The sequence below is a fragment of the Gymnodraco acuticeps genome, unplaced genomic scaffold (genome assembly GCF_902827175.1).
Source record: "Gymnodraco acuticeps unplaced genomic scaffold, fGymAcu1.1, whole genome shotgun sequence".
Classification (NCBI taxonomy): Eukaryota; Metazoa; Chordata; class Actinopteri; order Perciformes; family Bathydraconidae; genus Gymnodraco; species Gymnodraco acuticeps.
The window spans coordinates 1583492-1596781 of NW_022990966.1; the positions used below are offsets into that span (position 1 = coordinate 1583492).

Below are 13290 nucleotides of genomic sequence, written 5' to 3' on the forward strand. Positions count from 1 at the left end.
TAATTTCACAGCTTTATTTGACAAACAAAAAGCAATGTCTAGTTTGGGAACTAATTTCAACTGTGTATGGCTTTAACAAAAAACGAAAAAACATTTTATTTGTATGGTTCCTTTATATGAAATGTATATGAAAAGCCTTAATAAATTGTAAGGGCTGGACGGATTTGTTTGTTGTGACATTTTAGACCAAAACAATGAATTGACTAAATCATTGCCAGATAAATCACTATAGAAAATTAATGTTAACGGTTGTTACATTACAAATTACTGTTGTAATTTAACTTTGAATTATCTGAATATCAGTTTTAAATCCAGCACCATGTATAAACACAATAACATAAGGTGTTTTTGTGTAGCCTGAACTCAATAAACCCTCAGTCACCGGCAGGCCTAAAACCCAACAGACACATGATGTGTCTCTTAGCTCTAAAGTCCTATTTATAATGAACCTTTAACAGCGTGGAGTCATGCGCATGCGCGGTAGGTGCAGGATTGTTGCAGCCCCAGACAGGGCGGCCCGTTACCAAGCACTGCACCGCGCACTGGCTCAACGACGACAGCACCGAGCATTGACATAAGGAATACAGCCAGCGTGATAACAACACACACACCCGTGAAAACAGTGAGTATCAAAGCGCTAAATAACCAGTTCACGCGCACTCGCTTTGTGTGTTTCTCTTTTTGTCCGGGGGAGCGTGTTTTTTATTCCCATGCAGAGAGGATATTTCCCGTGCACTGACAGTCCTGAGCTATTCGGGGAGGCCTGTAGAGGGGGCCGCTAGGAGAACACCAGCACCAGCGTTGCGGTTTTTTTTGAAAACCGAAAGCCACCCAGCAAACGGGGCATTTATTGTTCTCAGCTCGGGCTTTAAATGCCGGACCCCCGCCCCATTGCTGCTTGTTAGTTTTCGGGTTTTGCACCAAACGTTTTGCTGCAGTCCTCACCGGAGTTTCTAGAAGAGGGCCGGACGGTTTTAGCAGAATAGACTTTCCTTTCTTGTTGTGATGATATAATAAATATTCATTAGAAAATGCACAAACTGCAAGGAATGTGTCTGTGGATGTAGCCCAGGCCCAGCCTGCATTGTTTGGTCCTATACACACGTTTTATTGTTTGTTGTAGTTTAAAAGCACATCATTGTAAGCTAGCAAAGCCCCATGGGACACTGCTGCACGCTGCTGAAGCTGCAGTCACAATAATATCACTGTTATCACCATGAAGGACCGCCTACACTACAGATAAGCGTTTTACTAGTGATTTATGTGAGACACGCTACTATGTATCTTTCTGTGTGGCTCATGCAGACACAGTGCGGCGTGTGACCTGGTATTTAATTATTGTGTTAATATTAAATACCATTAATGTGGCATTTTACTGCAGGCAATGTCAAGGTGTTACAGGCCCGTTCTGACACAACTCCACCGGGGGTATTAGCAGGAAAGTGAGCAGAGAGAAGTGTGTCTCTGCCAGATGTGTAAAGCTGCTCACAAACATCAGGATATTTCAGTTTAATCTAGGGGGGATTATGCTCTCAACACATCTGTAGATTAAAACTGAAACTAAAGATGCTTGTCAGGCACTGTGTTTACAGGCAAAAATCTAGAGCAGCCTATTTCTCATCAAAGTCCAGGACCACCAGTGTCACTGCGCAAAGATAACCACCACTAACAACCTTGGGATACAAAAACACACTAATCCCAACCAAAGAGTTGAACAGTGTATACCGATTAATACTACTGCATAACATCCGACATATCCAGGACAATTATATCAAGAAATGGGTTGTATTAAATGAGTGCAGCAAAGTAGGTCTTTAAAAATGTGTCAATCACTCAACAGTAACAAAATTAATCTGCAAGTATTTTGATAATTTATTATTATATGTGCTAAATAAGTTAAAAGAACCACGTGTCAAAATACAACATTATTAAAAAGGTATTAAACTGTTTAATCAATAATGAAGAAAATCGTTAGTTGCAGCCTAAGTGGATCACTTCCGCATTTTTCTGAAGGTTGGGATAGGATGATAGTAGCAAGCTGTGTATATCCATTTACACACACTGTGGTCAATCAAAGAATGACGGAGCAATCAGTTGGAAATATTGTAAACTTACTTTTAGACAATAAATGTAAAGATAAAAGGCAAAAAAAACATCCAACTGAAAGTCTTATTTTCTCTTTTCACGTTTGTTTCAGGGAGGGGATGGCTGTGAATGTGTACGCCACGTCTGTGTCTATTGACAACCTCAGTAGACATGACATGCTGGCATGGGTCAACGATTCTTTGCACCTCACCTACACGAAGATCGAACAGCTGTGTTCAGGTAAAGCTTCATTCAAATTCTGCTCAACCTGAATGAGAAGACAACACAAATATATTGATGCATCTTTGTGTTTTTCAGGAGCGGCATATTGCCAGTTCATGGACATGTTGTTCCCGGGCTGTATCCTTCTGAAGAAGGTCAAATTTCAAGCCAAGCTGGAGCATGAGTCTATACACAACTTCAAAGTTCTTCAGGCAGCTTTCAAAAGGATGAGTGTGGACAAAGTCAGTTCACTTTTATCATATTATCATGTTTTTCACTGTATTTAAAAGGGCTGGTTCATGGTTGTGATAATCAATCAGTTATTTACCTACAAAAGATGGCGGCCAGCACACCAACAGTTTTGAGGAATAGCAAACAGCAGGAAAACACGTTTTAGTCCTGTCCAACAGGGAACACAATCCCTTATCTACGCACTCGACCAAACTACCAGACATCATTCATTTAGAAAAACATTTTAGCTTGCAAAATAAGGGAGTTGCTTGTTAGTTTGTGACTTTGGTGAATCCAAACTAACCAAAGTCACACAATAACACAAACAAACTAACCTACCGAGTCAGAGGTGTTTGTTTGTTATATTACATGTAGATATTCAAGCATTTCCTGTTTCCATCCTCCAGATAATTCCTGTAGAAAAGCTTGTAAAAGGGAAGTTCCAGGACAACTTTGAATTCGTGCAGTGGTTCAAGAAGTTCTTCGACGCCAACTACGATGGGAAGGAGTATGACCCTTTACTAGCCAGACAGGGGCAAGACGTGAACCCTGCCCCCAACCCAGGTGATCACTTTATCCACAAACCAAAGAGATACGCAGGTAAACCAAACAGTTTCGGCTTTGCTGCACGTTCTTGCTGAGCTTTGGATGGCTCTGAAGCGCAAGTGGTGTGAGCAGCACGATTCACAGACTTCTTAGATCCATCTCACTGCCCAGCATTCACAAGCCACATGACACCGTGTAGGTATGGTACAGGTACTGCTGGGGTCTTAGCAATCACCACGGACTTGCAAATGCCAATTGCAACTTGTCTTCCTAATTCTAATTGATCACAATCAGCAGATGTGCAAGAAAATCTGAAGAAATATCAAATGCAACCACTCTCTCCAGTGTCCTGCATCAAGCAGCTGATGCAACACTGTCACAGCCCTATATCTGCCTGAAAGCTGGACAGAGAAACTAGACAGTTTGTCTCATTTTACTAACAACAGTAACGTCAGCTAGGCTTGCTCTGTCTCTGTGAAAGATGTATGCTTGAAAATCATGGCAGACAATGTAAATTGACTTGCAGTGTGTCATTAGGCTGCTATGTGACGTTGTCACTGGTGAGCAGTGTGGTTGTTAATGGGCAAAGTGACTGCATTTAATTTTAAAACTGTGTTGGCATGTTTTGACTTTGAGTTTAACACCTCTGCTGAAGCACTTGCAGGGTTTTTCTGTATTAATTATTTTAGCAGGACATTCAATCTGGCAATCAAGTTTTTTGTCAGTATCAGTTTTGTTGTGAAAGAATTTCAACACAACAAAAATGTTTCACAACAAAATAGCATCTCAAAAGCACAACATTATGCTATAAGCTGATAACATCAGCTCTCTACAATGTGCTCTATCCATCGCCACATTGCTGTAAAGCCAACATTACAAATCTGTTTTAATTCAAATGATAAACCTCTCTGATCATCTCTCTTACTCCCAAGGACCACAGAGGACATCTCCAACAGTTCCCAAAATCATGCCAACACCGCAGCGGGTCCAACACAACGTTCCAGTTATGAGGAAGAATCCCTCTTTGTCTAGAAACGGGGGAAGTGATGCTGAGATCATGGAGCTAAATCAACAGGTAGACAACAAGAGTACTCTCTCACGTCTATGGAGTCCTTATACAGTATATTCAAACCTACTGTTTCACGGGACATTTTTACATCTTTTAGTAATCTTGCTTTACTTTAATAACAAGTCAAAATGTCTCCTCATGTGTTGGTTATTATTTTACATTTTAGAGTTTTAACTTTCTTTTCTTTTCTTTTGTATGCCCTGTAACAATATAATTTCTTAAAATGCAAAAATAGATATATATATATATATATCAAAGAAGAAAATCAAAGAAAATCATGTTGCTTTAATGTGAAAAGTATTATGCTGCGATATGCTCTTTTTATAATGCCACTTTAACAGGCTGTGAGCCCTATTTTTTCGCCTACTGCCTTCCTATATCAATACATATATGTTTTCTCTTTCCTTTCTCAGTTGATGGAGTTGAAGTTGACTGTGGACGGATTAGAGAAAGAGCGAGACTTCTACTTCAGCAAACTACGGGACATCGAGCTGATCTGCCAGGAACACGAGAGTGAAAACAACACCGTCCTGTCCAGTATAATCAACATTCTCTACGCGACAGAGGTATGCATCCTTTTACTGCAACACATGCAGGCTGCACTGCACCATTTCAATCTGCATGTCCTTTCCTCAGAGAGTTAGGCCTTCTTTGAGACAAACTCAGCCATGTCTCGTCTCGTCACCCAAGGAACACATTCACTTTCTAGTTAGGAAAACATTGTGTGCAATGCAAATGTTCCTTTCTCCTACCTCATTTCAAATGAATCAAATCCATATTTCCAGTCGCCTCGGCTCAGCAGTAAGTTGCAAACTGACTGTCAGATAACGTTTATAAACATAATGAAATGTTAATCATGTTGTCATATTGCCTACTCCTAATGCACATAAAGTGTAATTTGTATCTTCTTGGTCTAATGCACTTATTGTAAGTCGCTTTGGATAAAAGCGTCAGCTAAATGTAATGTAATGTAATAATTCTAAAAGTCGGTTCAGCAGGTTTGGATTCAATCAAACTTGTTTAAGCTTATGCACTGGACTGGACCAGGACAACAACACCAGATATTGACCATCAACTCTTTAGGACATTGGACAAACCTAACTGTCTTTTCTTGGTTTCTAAGGATGGCTTTGCACCGCCGGAGGATGAGGACCTCGAGGAACAAGGCCACCTGGACCAGGATGAATACTGAGCTCTTCACCCCCCCTCCCCAACATCTCCATCTTCTTTTATTATTTCCCTCATTTGTTTTCTACTCCCTCTGCACGCTCCCTATAAATACTCCCCGTTATCCCTGTTCCCTGTCTGTCTTTTCCTTTCTTTTTCATATGTATATCTGTGCATAACCTCCCCCCATTCTCCCTCTGGCCGTCTACTCACTATACACTACTGTGCATCATCCTCTGCTGCTCCTCCTCCCTGCCTCCACAGTAACAATTATGTCCCACATATCCCAGTTATTTCAGCATGAGTAACGCAGCAAATCGAGCCAAGCCTGGCATGGAGGTTGTTATGGCAAACAGTGAATTTTGAGTCTGTAAATATTGCCTACATTGTGATTTCTGAGAGAACAAAGTCTTTGCTCGTTATGGAGTTATTTATTTGACTTTTGTGCGCTTAGAGCACAGCAACAACAATGCTCTAAAGTGCTGACAGGACACTCCCAGAGCTACTAAAACTGTAACAAAGGTGACTTTTTAATAACTATTTCTTATTTATTTAACTTATATTTCATTATGATTAACTTTCTGTAGCATTTGGTGCATAACCTACTGTACATGAAGTGAAAGCTGAGGCCATGTGTGTTATTTTGGTTATGGTTTGTGTTTGAGTAAGAATCAAGCTTTTTGTTTCTGGTATGGTGAGTTCATGGCATGTAGAAACGCTGAAGGAAATTCTGTGGTGTAATGACTCAAGGCGTACGATCAGTGCTCTGTGATTATTCATTATTGATCAGCAACATATCTGAGCATGAGAATGTTACACATTGACTGTGAATGAGTGATATTTTATATATGTCATTTGTGTCGAGATTTTGTCCGATGTTGCACGATCCTGATTAATGGCAGTTGTATCTTAAAGGCCATCACGCAGACGCCTATGAGTTTTAAATGTAGAGGTGGAAAGCCACCTGCAGACTGACCACAAGGTTATAGATTGTAGCAGTACTAATGTTTTAATCTAAAATATAAAGGAGCCTGACAATGAATTAACACAGATACACTTTCACACGATAGGTATTGTCATGTCTACCTGCTAATCATACTTTATTTTTATTTGCTGTTAAGGGTTGCCCAGGGTATATGCTATGAGTTGTAGTTTGGCTTACAGTCAGTATTAATACAATCTGTGACCGGTAACTGGTCATCTTAAGCATCCAGTTAAACTAAGGAAGTCTCCTTGTCCTTCACCTGCTTTTTCTACTAGCAAACTGGCTGTCGTCTGATCTCAAACTTGTATTCATTGACCATGTAAACATCTACAGAACACTCATCTTCTGAGTTTTGAATAAAATAAACAGTTGTGAAATAAATTGTGGTGGGTGATTTTGAGTGAAATAGATTTGCATTGCAAGTTCACATGGTTTAAATGTTCACTGAATTAACATTACATTAGCATGCTATAACCAGGGGTGGAAGCAGTACTCAAATGATTTACTTAAGTAAAAGTAGCTACATGTATACTACAGTGTAAAAAAAGTATTGGCATCAAAACATATTTTAAGTACCAAAAGTAGGGGAGACCATGACAGTTGCAACACTTTTTGGGCTTTTCCCCAATAAGTAAAAAACCATTTACAATAAGATAGCCATTTTGCTATATTATACATTATCAATGTCAGCTACTGAAACAATGTATTTAAGATGTTTTTATGAAATACGTACAGGTTGGAAAATGTATTTTTTTTAAAAACCTCAACTGTTACAACTGTCCTTGTGTACAGGGACAGTTGTAGCACATGCCAGGCACGGTTGTAACGTGTTAATAACGGTTACCTTTTTTCACACTGCATGACAACAAATAGGGAAAGCTGTCAAATTCTAAGGCAACAAGATTTGAATGGGGTTTCACACATCCCCCAACAAACAATGAACAATGAACGGGATAACAGATAACACACACAGCATCATCCTCTGTGAAGGATTAAACTGTTCTCTGAGAGGTGCTTCTACCTTAATTATGTAGACCTACCTCCTTTGAGCTGAGACCATAATATAAATCAGCTGCCTCCATCAGGTAGTCTCTCAAAAGCATCTCCTGCTCTGTTGAGAACACCTTCTTTGGTGTCCAGTAGCCTACTCTTGGGGGTGTTTGTGATCCCTGACTCTCCAACCTCAGCCTCTTTTTATGGAACCGGTACAGGGTGACATGGCATATATCCAGGGACTTTGCCACTTCCCTGAATGATTTGCCCTTCTCAACTTCATTTGAGGCCCTCTGCAGCAGAGCAAGTGGCACTTCCCTGTCTGTCTTCCTCTTTCTGACATTTGGCATACTGTAAACACACACACACACACGTTAGGCCTAATGTACAGTATTTTATTCTATTTATTTTTACAGGGACAATGCACACCAATCAACAATACAACTGTATGCTTGAATTAACAATTGATCATTCAAGCAAATGAGCCATCATTGTAAATGTGCCAAGTTACAACCGTCCCGTTACAACCGTCCCAGGACCACCAGTCTTGCTTCCACCCCCTGTGAACCTGCCTGGTTGCTAGCTTGACCCATATTTAGCTAGTTATATTTGTAGCTTACAAAACAGTGATTCTAATAATACTAGTTTGGATTCCTAGACATTTGAACTCAAGACAGTATCCAAAAAATACATCATATAATTTTAGTTAATATTTTACCTCAGAAACACACTTTTGCTGATATCTTACGCGAGAAATTCAAACGTGGCTCCTTTTTTTCTCAGCGATCTTACCATCTAACTGCGCATGTGCAGAGTGAGTTTCATCACTTGTTTGTGAATGGAGATATTGAAGTTGTTACAACCGACCCGTGTTACAAATGTCCCTGGTCTCCCTTACTCGTTATGCGGAATGGCCCAGTTAAGCACCATATATATTTTAAATTAAATACATTAAATATATTCAAATATATTCAAATATAAATTATTATAATTGTTGCATTAACATGTTCATTACTTCAGTGTTGCACTTGGTAAAAGTGGGGTTCATTTGAATTGATATCTTTATACAGGCCTACTACTAGAAAGCTCAACCTATAATAATATTTGATTATAGATTAGTAGATCCATATTTTGTATTAATAACCTAAATCTGCAATGTAACTGGTTACTAAACAATATGAAAGAAATGTCGTGGCGTAAGAAGTTCAACATTTGCCTACGAAATTAAGTAATGAGTAGGTACTTAATTAATTGTTCTCAGTCTTGAGTAAATGTACAAGTTTACTAAGGATTTGAATCCCATCTTTCCAAATAATAGAGATACCATGTATTACACTCAGACACCTTGCAACCCACGGATACGATCGTGGCTACTTCAACACACAGCATCCGGGGGATTAGCTCAAATGGTAGAGCGCTCGCTTAGCATGCGAGAAGTAGCGGGATCGATGCCCGCATCCTCCAGCGTGACTTTTGTATTTCACCATCAAGTGTTTGTGTCTGCTAATCAAATACCTTTGTTAAAACGTTCATTGATTTAAAACTATTTTCTAATTTAAATCAGAGTAGAAAACGTGGAAAAGTTACAATGAAGGAACTATCTTTCGAGATTCGACATAAACAGACTGCTTTTTATCTGGTAGAACTTGCTCTGTGTCTGCTATTCAAATACCTTTGTTAAAACGTTCATTGCTTTAAAACAATTTTCTAATTTCAATAAGAGTAGAAAACGTGGAAAGGTTACAATGAGGGAAGTTAGGGAACCATCTTTCGACATAAACGGACTCAAAGAAGAACTTGTAAGGTCGATGAGAAATGCAACTTTTTCTGGACAAAAAAATATCAAAACCTCAAGAGATTTACCTGATATGGTGGTCCAGGGGGAGCGTCACCGTCGCTGAAATTTCAGCATATCACATTATCATGAAAGTTTAACGGACCTACCATCAGCAGCCGTTTCTCGGTCCCATTGAAGACCAGCAGATGGCAGCACAGTGTAACGGACTCCATGAACATTATTCACAGTTTTCTGAGGTTAACGAAAGTTTGTATCTAATTGTTCTCTTTCTGTCATGTTTTACCTTCACACTAAACGTTTGGACAGTGTCAGAGTGTTGCTATGGTGTCGTAGAATGTTAAGAGTAACGTTTTCCAACGGCCGTCTCTCTGTTTGTAGCTTTCTTAAAATGAAATACTGTCATGTCTCGGAAACTTATCATGAAAGTCTATTCTTTATATTAGTTTTGTCATGTCCCTTTGTTCTGTCTTATTGTAAAAAGTATTCCTCCTCTCGTTTCAGAACTCCATGCTCCCCGCCCCTATGTGTCTCCTGTGTTCGTGATTGGTTTCCCTGTCCTGATTGTTTCCACCTGTTCCCCTCATCTTGTGTAGGCTATATATTGTGTTAGTCCCCACCTGTCCAGTGCCAGTTCGTTTCCTATTCATGACCACGTTCAAGCCTGCTCCATGTATCCTGTTTTCTCAAGATCACGATTTTTGCATTTAGTTTTTCCTTGGAAGAGTGGAGACATTGGTTGGAGGGAGCCGAGCATCCTTTTGTGGTCTGGACCGATCACAAGAACCTGGAGTAGGCCTACATCAAGAAAGCCAAAAGACTGAACTCCCGCCAAGCTAGGTGGACCTTGTTTTTGAACCGTTTTGATTGTGTTCTTTCTTACAGGCCAGGGTCTCAGAATGTCAAACCTGACGCTCTGTCCCGTCTGTTTGACCCTGTGCCCGCAGTCAATGAGCCGGAACCCATGATTCCGTTGAACCGTGTGGTAGGAGCGCTGACTTGGAAAGTGGAGAAGGAGGTGATGCGAGCTAACGGTGGGGCTCCTGCACGCAGGGGTTGCCCGCCTAACCGGCTATTCGTTCGGGAAGCCGAGCGACCAGGTGATCCACTGGGCTCACACTTCGTTGCTCACCTGTCACCCCGGAGTCAAAAGAACCATGTTCATCATAAAGCAGCGTTTCTGGTGGGCATCCATGGAGAAGGAGGTGAAGGAGTATGTGGAGGCGTGCCCTGTCTGCGCTCGCAACAAGACCTCTTCCAGGGCGCGGATGGGATTATTACAACCACTTCCTATTCCCAACAGACCCTGGCCGGATATTTCCATGGACTTCGTCACGGGCCTACCTATCTCTAGAGGCAACACCACAGTTCTCACAGTAGTGGACCGTTTTTCCAAGATGACACATTTTATTCAGTGCTGGAATTGGGCCGGTACTCACCGGTACGCAGTACCGGCACTTCTGGTTCTGACCCATGGAGTACCGGCACTTCTTGCTCAGTACCGGCATGCTGGCGGTACTCCGGTACTCATGCACCGTGCCATTACTCAACACTCTCCGCCGTTCTTATTATACATCCATATATATATATACAGCCGCCCGGTACTCAGTAGATGCGTCATGAGGTGCCGAACGGACATTCTCATCTCTCTAACCGCTGGAGTTTCACAGCGGCTGTCAGCTGTTTACTCCTGTCATTCAAACAGAACGTGCTGGAGAGGGGGCGGGGCTTATCTTCTCCATGTAAGTACTGTGGTGGAACGACTATGTCAAAATTAACCTATTTGACCGTGATTTAATAGTAATACACGTTTCAAAATAATAATAATAATAATGCCGAAGTAAGTAAACACATACTGAAAACTGTTAGTAAAAACCATGTTTTAATGCTTTACAATTTACATACCTAGATGCACGTGTGTGTGTTTATGCAGTGCAACTCCCACCCAGTGGGTGGCTATGTAAGAGTGATAGACAGAGCAGGCACGCCCCCGAGAGAAGGAAAGCAAGTCACGTCACAAATTAGCATTTCTAAAATGTTAGCGTGGATTAATAAAAGTGCAAAAAGACAGCGGTTGTCGCCGGAAGAAACTTCAAATACAGAGAATGCTGTGCCTGTGTTGGAAATTGTGTCTGATGGGGAGCTTTCTTTGGTTGATCCTCCTGCTCCAAGTTCTAGTGCATTAGCATTAGCACTAGCTCCGCCGCCTCCTCCAGTTAGCTGCTGCTGGCGCAACTGCCACCACCAACACCGGGGCAAAGCGATGCACCTGACTGCTGGACAACGGACCAGGTGCAATATTTTTGCAAGACCAATGCATGGCTCCTTCTTAAAGATAAGAAGCTAGGATGTCGGATATGCAGAGATGTCAAATCTTTGGGAATACACACTGGACAAGGACTGAAACTGTCAACTGAATGGGGTGAGTGTGCAGCGTCTCATTTCGGTGTTGACAAGGGCAAACAACAAGCTAGCCTGAGAAAAAAAAATCAAAGAACATAAAGAATCACAAGCCCATGTAAAAGCTGCTGACATCCTTACATCTGCTTCACGTGAAACTATTCAACATCAAGTGCAGTCTATGCATAAATCTGAATTAGACACCACTATCAGAGTTTTTCGAACGGCATATAAAATTGGCAAACATAGCCGGCCATTCACAGACATGCCAATTGATTTGAATGTACAGAAACTGAATGGGCTGAACGTGGGCAGGGTTTTGCACTCCAATAAAACCTGTGGCGAAATCATCGACCACATAGCTCATGAGCTGAAGAAAAAAATGGCAAAAGACATTACAGAAAACCAAAGAAAACTCTGTGTTTTGGTCGATGAATCTACCACTATTAGTGGTAAAACGGTGCTTGTTGTGTGTCTACGCTCAGCATTAGCTGATGCTGAGCCCGAAACGTTTTTTTGGGAGCTGATCGAGTTGGATGGAACAACGGCTGATGACATCACAAAGGCGTTAATGGAGTGTCTTGGAAGAGATTTTAACGAGGACTTTTTAGGTCAGTGTTTCGTTTCTTTTGCATGTGATGGGGCTTCAGTCATGCTAGGGAAGAGAACAGGCGTTGCTACCCAGTTGTGTAGTAAATTCCCAAGCCTGTTTGTGTGGCACTGCTCCAATCATCGTCTAGAGCTGGCAATTGGGGATGTGGTCAAGGAGGTCTCAGGGCTCAATCATTTCCAGATCTTTTTTGACAAACTCTATTCCTTGTTCCATGCCTCCCCCAAAAATCAGAGGCAGTTAGCGCAGTGTGCGCAAGCAGTCGGACAGCGTCTCCTGGTGATAGGGCGTGTTTTGTCCATCCGCTGGGTGGCTTCAAGTGAAAGGAGCGTCAGAGCAGTCTGGGAAAACTACCGAGTGCTTCATGATCACTTCACAAATGCTGCAAACGACACGAGCAGGGATTCCAGAGACAGAGCAAAGTACAAGGGCCTGGATGATGTGCTCACATCTGCAATGTTTGTCAGCAATCTGGGACTGATGTACGATACGCTCACAGAGCTCAGCGACCTCTCTCGGCAACTCCAAAAAAGAGAGATGACACTGCCTACAGCAGATAGGCTCTTAACTCGAGAAATACGAGTTTTTGAATCCATGGTCACCATGCCTGGCCCACACATGACTACAGTTCATACAGCTCTAGCTGAGAAGTCCTTCAAGGGTGTTGCCCTGCGTGAGAATGGCAGGCTTGTACAGATTCATGCAGGTCAGTTTTTCCGCAGTATGGTAGAGAATCTGAGACACAGAATGACTTCCACAACCTCCTCTCATGTCAGCACAAGAGAAATCCCATTACATGGCCCGGGAGGCCCGGGACAATCAGCTAATCCAGGACATGAAAGTTATCCATCCTGGAAGTTGGCCTGAAGAGGAGTTAGACGTACAGTATGGGGACGTAGAGGTGCTACGTTTGTGCGAAGTGCTGAAAGTGGACAGAAGAGAGACTGTTCAGGGCTTTTCGCGAATACAAGGAAACCAGGGCATCCCGTACACCTGCTGCCATGGAGCCTCTACTGAAAGCAGTCCTGAACCATCGCTGTCTCCACTAGTGAGTGTGAGCGGGCATTCAGCTGCATGAACGATATCCTTACTGCAAAAAGGAATGCTCTCTCTGTCAGCCGACTGTCCAGCCTGGTTTTCATTAAATGTAATGGACCATCACTAGGACAGTTCAATCCGGAACAGTA

General features: G+C 41.8%; 1 protein-coding gene and 1 non-coding gene across 3 annotated transcripts; both read left to right on the plus strand.

Moving 5' to 3' along the window:
• Positions 1-470: 470 nt before the first annotated feature.
• On the plus strand, positions 471-6686 carry mapre3a (microtubule-associated protein, RP/EB family, member 3a). 2 transcript variants are annotated; one of them, XM_034235340.1, is made up of 7 exons: positions 471-622; positions 2198-2325; positions 2404-2549; positions 2946-3138; positions 4017-4159; positions 4567-4719; positions 5277-6686. In XM_034235340.1, exons 2-7 carry the CDS (start codon positions 2205-2207, stop codon positions 5343-5345), a joined length of 825 nt encoding a protein of 274 aa, XP_034091231.1. In that variant the 5' UTR covers positions 471-622; positions 2198-2204; the 3' UTR covers positions 5346-6686. The 2 variants fall into 2 exon arrangements, with proteins under 2 accessions (XP_034091231.1, XP_034091233.1); XM_034235342.1 differs by having other exon boundaries at positions 2946-3102.
• Positions 6687-8689: 2003 nt separating this feature from the next.
• On the plus strand, positions 8690-8762 carry trnaa-agc. The gene has a single exon. It is a non-coding gene; the product is annotated as a tRNA-Ala (tRNA).
• Positions 8763-13290: the final 4528 nt, after the last annotated feature.